The sequence below is a fragment of the Caenorhabditis remanei genome, chromosome IV, assembly GCF_010183535.1.
Source record: "Caenorhabditis remanei strain PX506 chromosome IV, whole genome shotgun sequence".
Lineage (NCBI taxonomy): Eukaryota > Metazoa > Nematoda > Chromadorea > Rhabditida > Rhabditidae > Caenorhabditis > Caenorhabditis remanei.
In genome coordinates this window covers 13,207,511-13,227,763 of record NC_071331.1, presented here as the reverse complement: position 1 = coordinate 13,227,763, position 20,253 = coordinate 13,207,511, and the positions used below count along the sequence as shown (strand labels likewise).

At 36.0% G+C, this 20,253-nt stretch overlaps 4 protein-coding genes across 4 annotated transcripts; all 4 read right to left on the bottom strand.

The window, feature by feature from the left end:
- Positions 1 to 959: 959 nt before the first annotated feature.
- Positions 960 to 3,466, bottom strand: GCK72_013710 (uncharacterized protein; the record flags this gene model as incomplete). Its single annotated transcript, XM_053729952.1, has 9 exons — positions 960 to 1,069; positions 1,500 to 1,666; positions 1,712 to 1,815; positions 1,910 to 2,156; positions 2,384 to 2,571; positions 2,619 to 2,736; positions 2,787 to 2,962; positions 3,014 to 3,175; positions 3,302 to 3,466. 9 exons carry the CDS (start codon positions 3,464 to 3,466, stop codon positions 960 to 962), a joined length of 1,437 nt encoding a protein of 478 aa, XP_053584724.1.
- A 4,800-nt stretch (positions 3,467 to 8,266) lies between these two features.
- Positions 8,267 to 9,937, bottom strand: GCK72_013709 (uncharacterized protein; the record flags this gene model as incomplete). The annotated part of the gene is made up of 6 exons (XM_003100918.2): positions 8,267 to 8,341; positions 8,427 to 8,540; positions 9,088 to 9,187; positions 9,366 to 9,626; positions 9,702 to 9,805; positions 9,851 to 9,937. The coding sequence occupies 6 exons, from the start codon at positions 9,935 to 9,937 to the stop codon at positions 8,267 to 8,269; spliced, it is 741 nt and encodes a 246-aa protein (XP_003100966.2).
- Positions 9,938 to 14,611: 4,674 nt separating this feature from the next.
- Positions 14,612 to 16,030, bottom strand: GCK72_013708 (uncharacterized protein; the record flags this gene model as incomplete). Its single annotated transcript, XM_003100902.2, has 6 exons — positions 14,612 to 15,113; positions 15,201 to 15,274; positions 15,323 to 15,406; positions 15,459 to 15,625; positions 15,672 to 15,871; positions 15,921 to 16,030. The coding sequence occupies 6 exons, from the start codon at positions 16,028 to 16,030 to the stop codon at positions 14,612 to 14,614; spliced, it is 1,137 nt and encodes a 378-aa protein (XP_003100950.2).
- A 400-nt stretch (positions 16,031 to 16,430) lies between these two features.
- GCK72_013707 (uncharacterized protein) lies at positions 16,431 to 19,997 on the bottom strand (the record flags this gene model as incomplete). The annotated part of the gene is made up of 13 exons (XM_053729951.1): positions 16,431 to 16,607; positions 16,709 to 16,900; positions 17,022 to 17,220; positions 17,267 to 17,478; positions 17,528 to 17,818; positions 17,923 to 18,117; positions 18,162 to 18,276; positions 18,325 to 18,411; positions 18,529 to 18,606; positions 18,834 to 18,978; positions 19,025 to 19,310; positions 19,611 to 19,684; positions 19,793 to 19,997. The coding sequence occupies 13 exons, from the start codon at positions 19,995 to 19,997 to the stop codon at positions 16,431 to 16,433; spliced, it is 2,256 nt and encodes a 751-aa protein (XP_053584723.1).
- Positions 19,998 to 20,253: the final 256 nt, after the last annotated feature.

Here is a 20,253-nt window from a genome sequence, read left to right as displayed (position 1 = left end):
TTCTGAAGAATTGGAGAATTCTACGAAGTATTGAGAGTGGAACGGAAGGGGGAGAGATTACTACTACGATTTCTTTTTTTATTTTGGGCTTTTGTTTCTGATTATTTATATATGGAAGGATTACGAAAAGGAGAGATCAAAGGAGTTAACATGAGATGATAAATGAACAGATGTCAACACATAGAATATAAATTCCGAGATAAATTTCTCGATTTTAAGCATTTTCTGGAGTTTTTTTTTTAAACCGATTTTATAAAAATGATTTTAAAATAAATTCGAAATTTCAAGAAATATTGGATTTCATCTTAATTCGGTTGCTATGACACCATTGTAAGAGGGGTCAACGAGTTGACCGGAAGATATGGACAGAGAGAGTGCAGAAGATGAAGAGACGCAGAATGGAATACGAAAAAATAGGGGTGAAGGTTCATGAGAAGGCGTTTGAATCTAGGATTAGCACATGGACAGCTGTTTGTGTTCTTGGAAGATGAATGTACTCCTTCTCGGAATTGTGTGCAAAATTGCAGTGTGAATCAGAAGAAATTGAAAGTTACTACGTCAAGTTTCTTTGAATTCCTTTTGTTTTGTAGTCAACAAGGGGATTTTGATTATCAATTTTTATTATCCACCAGAGGGTTTTCAGTTTAAAAAATCAGCATAAATATTTGGAAGAAGAAGTCAATGGAAACAATTAAAGGAGGTCATGAGTTGGCACTTTATAGTAAATTTAATAGATGAGAGAATCGGAGGAATAGGAAGGAGTACGGTATTCTCATTAAAACTTGAGAATTTTTCAAGATACTCAATAAAAAAGAAAGATTTTTAAAAACCAAAAAAGAACAAACCGGAATTCTATAAAATCTGTCAATATTTCAATGAAAGAAAATGGGAAAAACTGGGTTTCAAGACGATAATTGAAGATGATACATTACAGAAAACAATGGAAATCAAGAGGATTTTCAGACAACTTCACTTCGACTCGGTCGAACTGGAACATCACTTGCAAAACTGGAATCATCTCTCTCGTTTGGATTCACTGGTGAATAATTCGGTTTTCGCATTGCTGATCCTGTAATTTTTAGTTTAACTTTGAGAAAAATCTGTATAAAATCATTTCACTTAGAAGAAAAGATTTACCATCACCTCCAACCTCATGCTTTTGGACTGGAAAGAAAAACCGAAATATGGGACAGACAAGGGCAAGCAAATGACATTTACTGGGAGAAGAGAGGTCTTACCAATTAGTTTTTCATTGAAAGATTATGAGGCTGAAGGTGATGATGGAGATCGAACGAAAGACGACATAGATTTGGGATAGGAGACAATTTCAGACAGAGGTGAACAGTGGATCGTCTACAAATTAATATGACAGGAAATTTGAACTCGCATCAAACTAGTACCGGAAGAATTCTTTTAAAAGATTTCCAATGTTTTCGAAACAGAAAAACTAGATTATTCCATAAATCACCAAAAGGAATTTTTCTTCCTCGAAAACTTACTAATTGGCTTCGCATCCTGTGGTGGAAGCATTGCTCTTCTTGAGTTCTCAGTCGAATCTTGTCTGAAAGTGGCTGCTTCTCTATTCGGTTTACTGTGAAGTGGTTCACGATCACTTGATGTTCTTTGGAAAGTGATCATTTCTTTTTCAACTGGAGCACGACGATTTCTGGAAAAAGATGATTTGAGAAGATGTTGCTTTGTGATCTCCTACCTAAGACACGTGAAAACAACGAGAGCACAAAGAAGCAAAAGGAAGATGAATGTAAGAATTGCAAGAATGATTGTTGCTGTTTGCCATCCACTTCCGACGAGTCCCTGGAAAAAATTGGATGAATTTGAAATGTTTTTTAACAACATTTTGTTCACATCAAAGTTTAACATAAATATTCTTGATGTCTATGACACTAACCGCTTCTCTTGGATCCAAAACACTTCCTCGGTCATCTTGACAATAAGTGGAGTCTCTGATTCCCCATGGACAATTCTTGCAGTTATCAACTTGTCCATTTGAAATATAATTACAGATTGAGAAGAAACCAGTTGAATTCGATTGACATGCAGCTACGTTGGCATTAACATGGGATGCTTTGCAGGTCAAATCACATGAAGGTCCGATAAGAGATCCGGTGCAAGAGATGGAGAATGACATTGAGAGACTGCAAAACAAATATTCAAAATTATCCCATACCGCGAGGCTGAGAAATAGTTTAAAATTCTATTCTAGAAAAAGCGTGGAAATGCCATTAAAAAGAGAGTGGAAAACTGGAATTTCATTAGAAATTTGGAAACAAAAAATTGGAAAACTATAGTTACTGTTTCAACAAAACAATTAATCTATCAACTTTCTCCAGTCATATTGGACTGTAACAATATAGACACAAACCTTGTTCCCAAAAGTTTTCCCTGATATGTCCTCTGCTGATTCATATTTTGAACTCCTTCAACAGCTGGAAGAGTATCAGAAAGTGGGACGACAAATGTGTCGACATGAGTCAGAGTGTCATCTTGAACCAATTGACCGTTTTGAGTAATGACTGCTCCCAAATGATGGGCAAATACATCGATGGCGGCCTGAAATTAATTCAGATTACTTGACGCAATAATTAAGAAAAACCTACAGGTTTAGATGGAAGGTTCATGACGTAGTTCTGACTCCATTGCCCTTGAGAAGATTGTGGAAGTTGTCCGTTGCCATCCAAGTAGAAGAAGTCAGTGTCTTGGTAACGAACACTTTCACTAAAAATTCATTATTATACTATCACTGAGAAATGTAATTGAGCACTTACTCTGGAGATGAAACGATGAAAGTGAAGGCAAAGTAACATTTTGGAGAAGTTTTAAGGAAAGAGCAAGTGTATCCAGCAGGACAAACACAAGTTTGACTGTTTGGAAGGGCTGATGATGGATTGGAATATCCACGGAGTTGGAATTGAATTGTCACTCCTTTGTTCGTATTCGTGTGCTAAAATGTGATTGATTGAGAAAGATCTCTCTTTTCAGAAGACAAGCTTACTGTGTTATTATTGGCTGATCCGAATGGAGTTATAGCCTGGTTATTGAACACTCCTCTGTTTTGATTGTTCTGATATCCGGATTGCAATTGATTCTGAGTGTTTGAAGAGGATCCAGAACCCCATGAGTTGGCATTTGCATTTCCAAACGATTGTGATTGGGACTGAAAAGTTGCAAAATTTCGGAAAAGTTGAACAAAAAATTATGTTTCTAAAATTTTACAAGTATTGAAATATTCGCAATCGCTAGCCGTTTTCCTTTTTTTTAAAATAAATTTCTGAAAACTCACCCCGAATCCAGTATGTGTGTTCGCATTGGTATTGGTATTCTGTCCCTGTTGCCCATACTGTTGATATGGATTCTGATTCTGATTATTTATTTGGTATTGAGCATTGATGGCAGTGAGCAGAACTGACAAACACGTTATAATTGATAAGGTCCTTCGGGTTTTCATTCTGAAATTTACATTTTCTGATTGGAATCGAAGAAGAAACGAAAAAGCAAACATATGCAAATGAGCGATAGAAATTGTTTGAGATGACCTCTAAAAGGTGTCAGGTAGTTCTTCTCCGCCTCCTATCATAATTCTTATTTCTTTATCTTACTAGAAAATCTTTTTGAACGGATGAAAAATGAGTGAGTAAAGGGAAAAAACGATTGCGCCGAAATGGAAATGGGGAGACTAATGGGTTTGACACAATTTCAACACAGATATTATTATAGAAAGCAAGAAAGTAAGTACACTTTGAGACATAGAGCAGCAGAAAAAAGGTGAAATGGATACCCGAGAGAAGTAAATATTGATGGGGAAGGAGGGGGTGAGTAACAAGAAGGAGTGGTCTTTCTGGAAGAAGTTACGTGCATGGAAACTGGTTTTTTTCTTGTTGGATGGATAGGTTATGAGCTGTGAATGAGGGGGATTAGTTGCAAATACGAAATGGCAAGGTTTGGGAAATCAGCTGAAACAGTTCGAATCCTACAGGTCAGTTATGAATATTCATCCAAGAGTTCAAAGCGCTAAAGGGATTGGTCTAAATATCAACAAACCATTTTTGTTAAAACCAAAGATACCGGCAAATTGGAATTCTTCAAAACTCATCAAAAATTATTCAAATTTTCGAAAAATCACAAAGAGAAGGAAGAGGTGTCTTCTTCTTCAGATCAAGTGGATTCGGCTGTGCCGACATAATGTCTTTTGTGTACATGTGTGAGGGAGAAAGAGGAAAACATAAGAACTCTAGCGCATTTATGAATTGAATCGACACGATAAAATGCTAATTGGCTTCATGTCAAAGGGCAAGAATGAGAAAGAGGACTACGGAATGATTCGGAAGGGATGAGAGGAAATGAAGGTTTTGAATTAGAAACAAGTAACTTCTAGAGTCCATGGAAAGAATAATTGAGGTTTCAATTTCATATTTTTATGATTTCATTGAAACAGTGAAGTGTTTATGTTGTTCCAGCATTGCTGAGTCATACTCATGTTGAAATCAATACTGTACTCAACAAGAGCATGAAAAAACTGTCCGGAACCTCTGAACAATCTTTATAATTTCAGATCTCTAGACGTGTAGAAAAAAAATTATCATTTAGAAACTCGGGAGAATTTTCATACCCCGCTGGTCAATTCAGCTTTAGCATTCGATAAGAACTTTGAAAAATGAACTTTTCAGTTTCTAGTATAGAAGTGAAATAAGACTGAAAATACGAGAACTCTGAAACACTATTTTTCCCAGCAAAACTTTTTTCAATATCAAAAAAAAATCGTACAGTTTTCTTCCTATTCCCCCGTTTTGCACAGAATCAAATTCAAAATTGAAAAGAGAGTGGAACGTACAAAAGAGAGCTGTTCATCCCAACCATCTCCCACTCAAGAAAATATGCATATATTGGGAAAAGAAGAAGATGAGTAATATGTTTCGATTCCCAAAAAAGGAGAAAAGAAGAAGAAGAGAGTGTAGAATTTCAACCAAAAATATACAGAAAAGCGGCAAAACGAGAGGAAACGAAAGGTAAACAATAAGAAAGTGAAAAATGAAAGAGAGAAAATGAAAAAGAAAGAGAATTTAGAGATTTCTGGCGGAGGAGTCCATGTTTGTGAGTCATATCATCAAAAAAATGATAAGAAGGAGAAAAGAAAAAGTAGGAGAAGGAGGAGAAGAAAAATAAGTATACCATCAAATGGACAGTTACTATTGATTGCTCGGAAATACTATAAATGGGTAATTTTCGGGAGGAAAAGTAAATGATTTTGAGGGTGCTGCTGATCAGTTTTCACAGTCATAAAACGCAAAAGTGCATCAAATGTTATCAGGTAATAACCGGCTTAACGGAAAGAATTTGGAAACATTAGAAGTTCGATTTAAACAATCAAGAATTTTTCACATAGAATGTGTACACTCATGCAACTGCAACATTACTACTGACACTGCTGAAAATGGTAATTGTGGGCAATGTGAAACAGAAACGTTGTTAGCATGTGTCCCTCGGGTGACTCTGACTAGTAATGTAAAATTGTTAATCAAAATTAGAGCTGATACAGACATAATTGAGCGGGTCAGCATTCCTTGAAAGCCATTTCCATCAGAAACGAATTGAGAGAACTAAAATTTGAATGCTCTAGAAATAACAAAGCGAATCATTAATCTTTCAAATTTAAAGGGATTAGAAATAACGAAGTTTCAGTAAAGTTTCAAAATAACAGTCCCAAATGAAAACTGGCAGAGCCAAGAGAGAACGAAGTCATGATGCGGGGGGCATTTTTTTATGAGTCACCTTTTAAGAAACTAGTGAAAGGACAGAAAAAACTCTTTTTAGTATGAAGTTGTTTCCAGAAGAGATAAGTGAATACTTAAAGACATTCTCCATCCAAAAGGAGGCTTCATAAAGAAAACTGAACTCTAGAATTTCTAAACTTCTATTTAATTTCTCACCTCCCAGAGTTGTCATGTGTTTCTCTACGTGTAAGAACCGTTTTGAGTCGTAAACTGTATTATTGTGTTTGGTTGTACACGAGGAGAAAAAGACGTCCCCTTCTTTCCTCGTTTGACAACAAGATCAAAAAAGAGTAAACAGAGAAATTGACAACAGATTAGAGAAAAGTTTATGGCGGGCCGAGATGGGGGAAAAGGTGGAGGAAAAGAGGGAAAAGCTTCACGGAAAAGAGAGAAAAATACTGCATTTTGTTTGTTGGTTGACTAGAAGACAGTAAGAGAGATAACGAGATAGTACAGAGAGACAGAGAGGATTAGAGAATCAGAGAATCAGAGGAGCACAATGAGGGAAAACTGTCATTGTGGCATTGTTCTTTTGTTTTGGAGATGCTCCTGGAGAGTTAAAGAAACTGGAATAACACAGTTTTCAAGACCTTACTGACTCATCATTTTGAAATGAGACTGTTCTAATCTCATTCTAAACTCATCCATCTTCCGAAGTATCAACTCTTTTCCGGTAAAAACAATAAACTCATCTCAAGTATCTATCCTTTCCCCTATCCCCATATAAACCTACAATTATCCCCTTATTAAAAACAATACATATATATATATTTATATTGGATCCTAAAGCATCTCAATACAAGATGCGGCAAGGTCATGCAATAGCATCAGAGGGGTATTATGCATAGGGAACGTCCATATTTGCTCACTTTTTCTTCTTCAACACATCCTTCTATATTCCAATTCATAACAGTTTTCGGGCGAGTTGCATTTGGGAAGAAGAAGAAGGTCATGATTCATGCATACAATTGTATGGTTTTGGAGTAGAATGAAGGAGGAGGAGAACAATCATTTTATCAAATATTTGGGAGGATGATGAAGTGGGAAGGTGAGAAATTGAATGAAGGTCCGTTCAGATGGTAACTAAAATGGGATGACTAAGAGTGAATAGTTTTTTTTCATAATGTTGCGTTTCTATAAAACGGGAGAAGGGGAACTCTTCATCCGAAACTCTTCAATAAACAAAGTTCTTAATAGACTGAATTATAGTAATTACAGTAAAAGTTTTGGAATTGAATAATTTGATTACTGTCATTCATCTATAAATCCAGGGTGATCTCAGTTTTCGAATAATCTTATTTCCGCATCTTCCCTAGCAAATGACTTTAAATTTTCTGGCAGAGAGATCCACCAACATGCAACAAGTTAATTCACATTGAAACTGTTCTGATTCAATTTTTGCTTTCTCGAAAATAGCAGAAATATGAGAATCCTAGGTGTGTCTTTTCCCGAAAACCGTCCCAAAAAATAGAAATCATCCAGAGAAAACGGAAAACTGGGGATGCATGTTATCGAAAGTTTATGATCGAATGAATGTTTATAGCCACACCTATAAATGGAAAAGTGTTGCAGAAAAAGAAAAATAAGAGGACATTCATCCGTTTTCTGTACGATACGAGTGAAAAACCATCAAAATCAAAAAGGTTCCCACGATGCCAACACGACAAAAAATCGAGTGATTCTGGTTGTTTCCGTGTCACTCAAAAATGCAAAGACACACAAATAATCATCAGGTAGACTCGAAAAAAGTATCTGTGTCCATCGGAAATGACTCATTTCTTTCTGACTGGATGGCTGCTCTGCGGTGATCGAGGAAACAAATATGAAAAGAAAAACAAATAAATAATGTCTCTGTGATTCTCTCGAAACTGTATACTCTTCTTTGATTTGACCGTATGGGAATCCCCCGAAAGAAGAGTGATGAATCTTCTTCTTCTTTTGGCAAAAGTGTGAAACGATGCGTCATGGGAACTGATTTCTTCAAGGATCACACGGATCTGGAAACCAAAAATAGAATGTGTTTGAAATGTTTGGGTATTCGAGAATTCTGAATCAAAATTAAAATTTAGAAAGTAAAAATTTCAGGTTAGTTTCATTTGGCAATATTCATCAGCAGATCCATCTTTCCAAACTACTTGAAACGGATCAACAGTTTCTCACATGAATCGAGTTTATTTTTCTGATGACGGACATATTCATCTGTTTCAAAATGGTTGTAAATCTGGAAACATCCTCGAATTCCAATCACACTGTTCAATTTGCAAAACTAATTTATGTACTAACATGAATAAAAGTACTTTTTTCTGAAACGTATATACATTTTATTAATTTTTTCTCAAGTATTTACATTATCACCGATAGAAAGCTAAACAACATGAAATCTGGAACAAAAGCAATTATTATCAATTTTCGTAAAACATCTCTCATCCCGCATTGTCGATATTTTTGTATTCTTTTGGGCCATTTCCAACCATAAATTATGCAACGTTTGCACGTCTTCTCAGTTTTCTTCTCACTTCTCGTTGTTTTCGGAACATCGATGGAGGTGGCATCTGCAAGAATTAATACTGTAGAAGTGATGGATATTAGGTGATTGGTGAATCATAATTGGATGGCTTGAAAAACAAAAATATGTACCTGAAAAGATTTCAACGAGATATCATTTGACTCCAAAAGTTGAATTTGTCGATCGATTTGCTCGACACAACTACTTCCTTTCTTGTATCCCTTCCAAATATCTCTCAATTTCTCCTGCAAAAACTGTGTATTGTTCCGAAGAATTTTTCTTTGAATTCGAACTTTGTTCCGATCTTATCTAGAGATTTACGAACTGACAGGTGGTCTAAATTTAAGAAATTTCGTGACAGAGAAGACCTTTATCTTTTCATTTGATCTACGTGATGGGAAATCTAAAAGATAGGTCACTTGTCGTTTTTAATTTTGGAATTCTCATCAACGTGTGACTCAGAAAAGAAGAAAATGATCAAGAATCACGCCTTGCTCGAAAAAATTTTAAACATCTTGTCCCTCGTTTTTTCCCATTTTCTTGACCATTTCAGAAGATGTAATTGGAGGTCATTAGTGATTCAAAATGTCTATTTCTCCGACCGAAATGACACTTTGAAATGGGTAAAAAGAACGGAATGGACAATGAATTTCAAGTGGGACAACCCCCACTTCAAATTGATTTATGGTCACAAAACTACAAAATTTTTTAGGGGAACGGTTACGGTTTCAGACCTTCTAAATTTGAAATAAAAACTGAAAACTGAGTTGCCACTTGGAACATATCTCTTACCTGTAAACTCTGTTCAAGTCTGTTGTAGAAGTGTGGAAGAGCACATTCGAATGCTGGTGGATGGAATTTGACCCCCATTGGAAGGTTGAGAAGAAGCAGTCTGCAAAAACAGAAGTTCAATTATATAACTTACAAGTAAAATGTTAAAAACGAACATTATTTTGAACCATGCCGTGTTCGACAGACCTTGCAACAATCAGAACAATAAAAGTTGTTTTAACGGTTCTTCGTTAGAAAGAAAACGTTAGTCCCACGTCATCTTATCTTTTGATTCTCACCTAGTTTTCCTCTGTTGCTCCCAACAATCCTTCTCTTTTTTCACTTTTTCGTTTATATTTTTCTCCCAAATATCCGTAATTTTCCTCTGATATTTCTGTGGAAGAGCATGAACAACCGATGGAACTTTGCATTCTTTTCTTGATTTTCGGAGGAGAACCGACTTTTCTGCAGAAGTCAAACGGAGTAGAACGTTTCGCGTTTGAGCCATTTCGATCCAGCAGTTTCCATTTTTCTCAACGTGTTGCCAGATTAACTCGATTCTGGAAATGAAGAGATGATGGAAATAGTGATCCTCGCGAATAAATTATTACTTAGAACTTGAAATCTAAACTCACTTTGACCGAATCCTTGTCGGAAGTTGTGGAGTGATTGCTGGCATTTCACATGGAACTTTCTCTTCGATAATCTGCCCTTCCAACCTTCCAGAATCACTGATTTGCTGGAATTAATTCGTTGGAATCCAGATATTCGGGTTTTACAGTACCTTTGAAAATCCCTTTGAATAGGCTGATCCAACTAGCATCATCATGAGAAGTAACAGAAAAAGATGACAGAACATATTGTAGAACATTCTGGAAAAGTTAAAAGATTTCATTAGAAACCAACCAATTGGTTAAGGTTTTAAACCTAAACAAAAGAAAACAAGACGAAACAGGAAAATAGATCGTCTTCAAAAATGATTGAGTTTGTAAACTCTAAAGTAGGCAGTTTATTTGAATAGACAAGTATTCTTCTTCTCGGATAACCAATACCATTTCCTTCAAAACTGACATAAAAGTAGCAATTAGTCTGGTTGGAAAATGAGATGAAAGAGTGACCATGACCATGACTAGTTTCTTGTTTTCATACCGGAAAAGGCGAATGAAAATGAACTCAAATTATAAAAGGAAGAGATCAAAAACCTAGGTTACTTCTCAGAATTCAATACTTGTGAGAACCATGATCGGTTGAGATAACAATCTGATCGAAGGAAAAAAGTCAGGTGTCAAGTAGTGAGGAGAGTTCGAAAACAGGCAAGAACCAGGAAATAATTCGAATGGAATGTAGATCAAAACGATATGGATAGAGAGGATAGAACACGTGTCCCTTGTCGGAATAAAGTTTTTTGGAAAGAGGTGTGGTACAATGCATTGGACTACTAATTTAAAATTGGAGTTTGGCGGAATACGGTCTTATTGAGTGAAGAGCGGAACATAATATTTTTTGCCATTGGTTTTATAAAAATACGAAGGTGTTTCTGAAAAAAAACCCATCAGTTTTCTATGGATTTTGAGTGGTAAAAACATCTTATCGTGAATGCACTTCTGCTCATTTCTGGCAGAAAGTACTCAAGAAGGAACTAGTTGCACTCGGAGGTGAACTATCCTTTGCATCAATACTCTGAATATAAGCATTCTATGAAAAGTAACTGTATCTGAAAGTCCTTTTATTGCTGTCAAATCAACAATGCCTTCCACTTGTAAACTAACCAAAACACAAGAATTCTTAACAAGGAAACGATTACTTGTCCGGTGGCAGGCCTCTCTTTCTCCCCAACTAAATTCCAGATCTTTATCTTTTCAAAAACGTTAAAACTGACGTTTTCTGTAGACGGCCAGGCCAACAGAAGACGACGATTTGTCTGTCTAACTAGTAAATCAGAGTGGTAAACAGAGAAGTAAAAACCTCCGAAAATAAATGAGAATGAGTGACAAAAAAGGTCAAAAGTTCGAGGGAAAAAGGGAATTGAGATGAGAGAAAGGTGTTCTGAATAGAATTTGGAGGGTTTTGAAGTGAGTGACTAATTGGGAAGAAGAAAAGAAAAAAGAAGAAGAATTCACGGAATTCAATGTCAAAGAATACTTACTTGAGGAAAAGAGAGTAAAGAATTCGAATTGAATAGAAAATTATTGTCATTTTCAAGATTGATGAATTGATTATACATGTAGGAATGAGTATTCAAAATAGTTCAATGACAATTCTGATGAGTACGAAAGTTTGGAACTTGGGAAATTATGGGTTTAGGAAAAATTTTGAATTGGTTAAATTCTGAGTTCAAAAATCTGAAATTACATTAGATCAGTTCAGTGACACGCACTGAACTGATTTTTGGAATTTCTATAGAAATATAGTTAAATTTAGCTTGTTTTGAGAGTGTCATAATGTCGTATTTTAACGAATAGTAGGTTCTTAGAAAATGGGCTTACCTTTTCAGGTAAAATTCTAAATTATTATAAGAGGCGTTGTCTGTAAGATGAGGATTCCTCTTGGCACAGTTGCAAAAAGTTGTTTCAATCCGAACTCTTTTTACAGCACATGTACCCCTATGGTAGTGATTTACAAAAAATATGTCACCAGTCCCCTATGACGTCATCATAGGAAAATATGCCCAATAATTGACTTTTCACCCAAAAATTCACAAAAATTTTAATCTTTTAGATAACATCGGGAAACTTTCGGTACATGTTAGAAATGTTTTTGGCTACTTTTACACAAATTTCCAGCCCTCCAGACACTCCAGAAACCGTTCAGATAAATTTCATTTTCATGTTTTTTCCACTTTTCTCGAAAATTCCCTCTAGAAGTCCTCAATTTTCACATTGTATACGTATTTCCCGCAAAAAGTTCTATTAGGGCCAATTAAAAGCATCAAAAAGTAGGGGGACCATTTTGAGATTTTTTGATTTTTTCAAAAATCACATAAGGGTCCCCCCTTATGAAAATTTCATTTTTGAAAAAAATTTCAAAAAAAAATTAACTCCGAAAATAATCAGAATATTGATAAAACACTTGAATTAAGCTAATTACAAAATATTAGATCTCAGAAATGTGTTTGAACGGATTCCGTTTTTTTGATCATCTAATTTTTTTTAGTTTTTTCCCGTTTTTATCAATAATTTGTACAGAAGTCCTCAAATTTTAGAAGATATCCTAATTCCTCGCAAAATTTAACATATAGTTCAATTGACATCATTAAAAAACAGGGGGACCATTTTGAGATTTTTTCACTTATTTCGAAATTCAGATAAGGGTCCCCCCTTATGAAAGAAAGTTTTAATCAAAAAAATAATTCAACTTTTTTTTGATGCAAAAAACGTTGAGAGCATTGATAAAATATCAAAAACATTTTTTTATAATTTGAACGTTTTTTGCATCGAAAAAAAGTTGAATTATTTTTTTGATTAAAACTTTCTTTCATAAGGGGGGACCCTTATCTGAATTTCGAAATAAGTGAAAAAATCTCAAAATGGTCCCCCTGTTTTTTAATGATGTCAATTGAACTATATGTTAAATTTTGCGAGGAATTAGGATATCTTCTAAAATTTGAGGACTTCTGTACAAATTATTGATAAAAACGGAAAAACAGGAAAAAAATTAGATGATCAAAAAAACGGAATCCGTTCAAACACATTTCTGAGATCTAATATTTTGTAATTAGCTTAATTCAAGTGTTTTATCAATATTCTGATTATTTTCGAAGTTAATTTTTTTTTGAAATTTTTTTCAAAAATGAAATTTTCATAAGGGGGGACCCTTATGTGATTTTTGAAAAAATCAAAATATCTCAAAATGGTCCCCCTACTTTTTGATGCTTTTAATTGGCCCTAATAGAACTTTTTGCGAGAAATACGTATACAATGTGAAAATTGAGGACTTCTAGAGGGAATTTTCGAGAAAAGTTGAAAAAACATGAAAATGAAATTTATCTGGACGGTTTCTGGGGTGTCTGGAGGGCTGGAAATTTGTGTAAAAGTAGCCAAAAACATTTCTAACATGTACCGAAAGTTTCCCAATGTTATCTGGAAAATTGAAATTTTTGTGAATTTTTGGGTGAAAAGTCAATAATTGGTCATATTTTCCTATGATGACGTCATAGGGGGCTGGTGACATATTTTTTGTAAATCACTACCATAGGGGTACATATGCTGTGAAAAAAGTTCGGATTGAAACAACTTTTTGCAACTGTGCCAAGGCCCAACACAAACATTCTCACTCTTACAGATAGTGCCTCATAAAAGATGTCTTGAAACAGTGAATTAACGAATTCCGAACATATTTCTCGCACGTTTCACCCGTTTTTCACCCACTTTTGGAGTCTTTCAAGTGGAATGAAAAAAAAAAGAGGAAAAAAATTAAGAGGAAAAGACGTGCGAATTTAAATCTTTGAGTGACCGATACAAGAAATCGGAGGATTGAATCGGAGAAGAAGAATGGAAAAGTTGAGGTTAAGAGAGAGTGTGTAGGTAGAAAAAGGGTGAAGATTATATCTTGACACGTGTTTTGAAAGAGGTAAGTGACTGGATATCGGGAGCAAAAGGCGATATTCTCAATGCTTTCGTCATAAAGAGATCATAAGAGTAGTCGTTGAGATAGATCCAAAAGTGTTAGTCATTATTTGACAAAGAATTCAAGAGGAGGGAGATCTTCAAATCAAATCAACACAACCGCCGGCGCCGCCATTGGACATTGAAAAGTGATTAAAACGAACAAGAATCAACGTGGAAGATAAAGATGAACAAAAAACTGAGAAAAGGAAGAATAGAGGAGAGGAGAGTGATTAGAACTGATTCGAGAATTCCTTGGAGAAGAAGAAGAAGCGATATCATTTGAGACGATCATGTGTTCACATTTATTTTCATGTTTTTATGATGATCCAAAACGATCAGAAAAGCGTCAGATGACAAAGAAATGTGTTAAGAAACTGGGTGGTCTGACCTGGTTTTAAGAAAGAATGCAGGGTACAACGACAGTTAAGAACCGTGTTCAAAAAATTATTAATTTGATAAGAAATTGGAGAAATCGGAGGAGCGTGTATGTTACATGTTCGAAGATCGGTAGAGGGGAAAGATCGGATTCCGAAAGTATGATTCATATCATAAGGGAACTGAAAATTGTATACCGTATTCGTTGAAAATAAGGTTTGTGGATTTGGTTTGAAATTGGCATAGGGCCATTAAAACACAACTTACATTGACCACGGTTCAAATCGACTAACTAAAAACACGGCTCCTGCTGAGAAAATTCAACTTTCTCGAAAAAATATTTTCTATCGATTTTTGAAATTTGTTTTCCCCTTTATGAGTTCCTATAGAAATGTTTGAATTCTTCCTTCTTCCTGCATTTCCAATTCATACATCATGTCACTGTTTCAATTATTCGACTAATACACTGTTTCAGTTACTACATCAGTTTTACTGTTCTATTTTTTACTATAGTAAACATTTTTATTGGCAACCCGATAATTGATTCAGAATACATTTATAAATTAGTTAGTCAAATATTTGGAGCAATCGACACTATTCTTGGTTGTTCTGATAAATGGACAAGATGTATCTGGACAGTTCAATGGGATAGTTGGATCCGAGAGGTCTACTTTGTGATTCTTCGACCCAACTGGCTGAACGATATTATTCCACAAATGCTTTGCCACATTGGCATGTCCGAGTCTTGAGAAATGGAAACAATCCGGTGCGAACCAATCCAAATTCACTTCTCCGTCTGGTTTGAGGGGTGGAATTGTGATGCCATTGAAGAACGGTTGGAGGACGAATGTGAAGTCGTCAGTGGTGTCGAATATTCCAGAATCTTGGATTTCCTGTTGAGCATCCATATAGAGGTGACAAGCCTGGGAGACGTCGTCGTTGGTGAACGAAGTTTTCTTCTCACAAGGACATTCGAACACATGGAGACCATCGCAGAAATACTTGTCATGATCGATTTGACGGAGCATTCTCATATCGAACATTCCAGTCATTGATACTATCGTTCTGTATGAAACCAGAAATTCAGTTTCAATTGGAAAACAAAATTGATACGTCAGGCACGAACTATTGCATATTTCAATTGTCACCTACCTCGGCAAATTATCTTTCAAAATCTGAATAGCAGTGATCACATTCTGTTTCCAATTCGCCTTTGAATGAACTCCCTGTAATCCAAAGATCATTTCAATTCTTGCTCTCTCTCTTCCACTCACATTTTCTTTCTCTTCGCAATATCGACACATGTCGTTTGCTCCGATAAACACATTGATAAGCTTCCAATCGTTTTTGATGTCGATCTGAAAGATAGCTTGATGATCAACTGATCAGAAGTACATCCTGTTTTTGTACATCTTTATGACTGTGCATAATCTGAACGAGTGCTCTAGCCTGAGTGATAATATCAGCAGCCTGTGCACCTGGAACTGCTTGATTCAACTTTGACACTTCCCAAACATTGGCACTTCCAATCCCTGTCGAGTATCCCATGATATTCGGACTAAACTTTTTCATTACATCTAAAATAAACAGATACGGATAGAATATTAACCTGAGGAGCCTCACTCGCCACAGTAACATGTTCATCCAGTGACGAGTCTCCTCCAATTTGGAATGCAAGTCCTCTGTACTGTAGAATCACAGCCAATGGATCCCCTTTTGGTGCGCCTGCTCCATTTGCAGCAGTCAGAGAATCTCCGAGTGCTCCGATGATTTTGATGTCAGAGAAACGAACAGAGTGAGCAGAAGTTGGCACTTTCTGGCTTCTGAAATAATAAACGTTCTTGTTTGTTGTGGTTTCTACCATTTGATTACTTCTGATACAGTAATGCATCACACTGCCAGCCAGGATATCCTAAATCTGGGAGAGAAGCAAGTGAACTTGGAACAAGAAGAAACAGAATAGGTAAACAGGAAACCGCCATCTCTGCAGCTGACTCGAGATGCGACTGATTTCTTTTTTCGGGAAGTTTTCTTATCACCACGTGGGAAAACGGAATTCCCAAAAGAGCAGACTAGAAAAGAGGATGGAAGGAATGTTGTCAGTTCTCTAACTTTTCGATATTTTTATTGTTTGTCATTAGTTTTTATTTGTTTGTAATATTTTTATTGTTTGTCACTAAGGTTCTATGGATTTCAGAAATAAATCGATATAACCTTCTTTGCGAAGACATATGTTGGTGTTTCTTTCCATTGTACTTTTCTATTAAAAACATAACACATTTCATTTTTCTTGAAATAAAAAAACCATAGCGAACCCGTTTTGTAATCAAAAAATCAACAAGCAGTGGAGGTGAGAAGTCAACATGAAAACTGATGGAAAATCTAACAATGAAAAGACAAAAATGGCATTTTATGTCTCCAAAACGACGGATGTCCTTTCATATTCCAACCAAGAACCGGGAGAGAATGAGGATCAGAAGTGAATACATCTTCTTGTGATAGAGTTGAATCGGAATGAAGATCCACGTCACCATTACACTCGTGCATTGATCCGTCCTTCTGAAAAAATTACATTTTCTGTTTCCGATTATTCAGATTTACATTTGTCGGAAGATATAATTTTATTAAGATGTTATTATCTAGTTCAGAAAATAACTAACCTCAGTACACTTAATCTGGCATTGCACTCGATTATTGTTGCTTAAAATCCACACTCGGACTCTAACACCTTCTTTATGTAATTCTGGATTCGGAGCTTGTACATAAACTATATTTGGATCGAATGCAGATGCTGCTTTTTCGATTGAAGAAGAGAAGATTGGACCAACGTCAGAGTATGGGGAGACTTCGATCTGAAAAATAATATTGTTTCGAAGAAAGTTGCAGTTATTGAAAGTTATAAACATATTGTTGGTGATCTCTTGATAAGTTTTTTGTCATATTGGCTTGTATTTCTGAAAATAAAGAATGTACCTGATAGTTCGATGTCTCTTCTCTGAATACAGCCACTCGGAAGAAGACGTAATTCTCAGTAGAAGTTGGAGCTCTAACAACTTCAGCTGCCTGTTTTATCATCGCACTCGTCACTAATTTCCGTGAACAAACGAACACGATATACGGCATTTCTGGATGCATTCGACGTGGATGGACAGATAAATCCAGGTTAAGGAATCTGAATTCAAAAAAATTGATTCAATTATATAGCAATAATGACTCACGTTCTTGAAGAAATAGAATGTGTGAATGAAACAGGAGAAGACATTTCAGAATTCAGAGAAATATTCAGGAAAGGTTGGCACACTTGATATCTTTCACTTGTTGAATTCATGCATTGAGCCTGACAATACCGACCGAATTGATCTCTTGCTTCCATTGAGACTCTTGACATTTTTCCAGCTCTTGGTTTTGGGAGACTCAAGTATACAGTACCCTGGAAAACAGTTATCGTTGAGTTGTTTCAGTAAAATTAGGACTCTTACTGGAATCTCAGGGAACTCAGTTTCTCCGGAATGGAATACAATTTGTGTCTGATTTGTATCCAAATCGGTGATCACAATTCTCGATAAATCATCTTCAATTCCTTTCCCATCCTTGTCGAGAAGCACTGTTTTAGCCCAAACTTTCTCTTTGAATGAAAGATTTCCATCTTCTATTCTTGACTTTGTAGCTGATCTAATTCGTGGAGGAACTACACATTTTCCTTGACTGCAGACTGAATTATAGCAGATTTGAGTTCCTTCGTATCCGGTACAGTTGCCACCATAAACTACCTAAAGACGAATAAAAAAATATGGTTACCGTTTCATGGAATTATCAAATTTTCCATCAAAATCGGATGATCGATATGGTAACTATATTTTTTCCATAAACTCACCCGACTTCTACATCTCCATAATTTCATATCACACCAATAAAAAGGCGAATCACACGTGGCATCTTCTGCTGAACAATGTCTCACTGGTTGATATTCATACCATTCATCTGTGTATTGATTAGAGAGTCCATCTCGATTCTGGATTGTGAAGGGCTTCATTTGAACATCAAATCCATGATTGTCATTGCAGTTTTTCTATAATTTTCCTGACTAATTTAGTTTTGAATTCTCAAACTAACAGTTGCCCATTGAACTTCTCTCTCATCTCTCGTTTGACTATTCTGTCGGAATTTTTCCCATAAGTTGTCAATGAACGCATGATGCATGTAGAACGTTGGATCATTTGGGCTCACTCTAAAAGATTTTTCGTTTTTGAACACTTTTATTTTAAATTTTTATTACCTGATAACATACATAAATCCTCCAACCCAAACATGACTCAGTCCATGCATACTTTCAAATGTTTTGTCGTGGCAGAATGTGAGTTGACTAGAAAAAAACTTGATGAATTTCATGTGTCAATACTAAGTTTTTTGAGTCTCTAATGATTCAAATATTGCTAAAATGAAGTTGAATATCTAACTTTCTGAAACCCTGTTTATACACCTGAAATTCTTCCTCGTAATGATCCAATTGGCATCTTTTGGTGTCATCAAACGATCTTGTTCTCTTCCACCAGTCGATCTGTAAACAGAAATCAATTGAGTGTGCAAAACTACGATTTATCGAGGACAAACAGAATCGGAGGAAGTATTTAATGGGAATGAACAAGAACCCATTTTATTCAGATTTTAAACCTATTGGCTGAAACAGGCAAATTACATTTATATTTTCTCATTATTTCGAGATACTGAAAATTGATGAGTTTTGACGGCTGTTAGTAAAGAAAAGAGCTTAAAAACCAATCTCACCTGTACAACTTCTTCACTGGAATTTGACTGAGTGGCATCAAAACGTTGGTATCCCAATTTGCAAACGGACCAGTTTTCACGTATCCATTACCGTTTCCCAATAACTCATCCGTCCATAAAACACTATCTGCCTCCTCAGGCAACCCTGAATTTCAACTCATTGGAAGCTATTGAAAAGAAAACACTCTCACCTTGGTCAAGAGTGGAATCCCAATAAGGAAGTGTAACTGACGGTACTTCTGTCTGCAGAGCTATTTCAAACTGTCTCAGAAATTCCCGATGCCATGGAAGGAAAGCGGGACCCCAATGAGCTCCTGGAGCACTATCTGGATAGTGGACAAGAGTATGAAGATCCCATGCTGTGATATTATCAATTTGTCTGTTTTTCAGACCGTTCATTGCTATTCCCAGATCTCGAAGCTCTGATGGAGACATCATTCGAATCTCTTTTCGGATTGATTTCGTTGGAGCGCGTTTCTGGAAAAATCATATGAAAACTGATTTTGAGCAGATTTGTCAAAAATCGGGCCGCCCTGCTCTTCACGGCCTTGGCAGGTCTGATTGGAGTAACTTGTTCATTATTTGAACTATTCCTATTCCAATTACGACCCATACAGGGTGAAACAGTCCTTAAAAACCCAAAAACAAGGTCCTGGCCGGGTTCGAACCGGCGATCTTCTGCGTGTAAAGCAGACGTGATAACCACTACACCACAGGACCGCGGAAAAGAGTAGTTCAGAGAGAAAAGAAGAAAAAGAAGGAACGCTATTGACTTACCTTCCGTCTCGCGTCTCTCACACAGTTTTCGCGTGTACATTGTTCGACATGACGAAGATATTTTAGTTGGTTGTCTGGAAATATGAACGATAGAGATGAAACACTTTTTTGGAAGAGCTCTCCGAATCCGATATTTTATCTGTTTCAAAAAAATCGCATTAGACCTTTTCACTAGAATCTACCTGTAGTGACTTCCAAAAACTTCCTTCCAGCTTCTTCATCTCTATCCTTCACCCATTCTTTCTGATGCATACAAACCATTCGAATCTGGGCTTCTGTGAAAAAGTCAAGATCACCCAATTGTTTGAGCCATTGCTCACAAGAGTCTAGTTTTGATTGGGATATTAGTATCAGCCAGAGGAATGTGACAAGTAGTCGAAGGATCATCTGGAAGTAAGGCGCAGAATGAGATGGAACAAAAATTGGTTCGAGATTGACTGGAGGACAGAATCTAACAAGAAAACAGTTTGAAACGGAGAGAAACATTGCCGATTTGGGTTGTACTTCAACAGAAACTGTTCCATTGAATTGACTTAATTCAGTGAATCATTGGCAGTCTATCACGTCATTATCACGTCATCAAAAGACAATGTTTAGAAGATGAAAGATTATGAAACGAGGAAATAATCAAAAGATAGCGGAA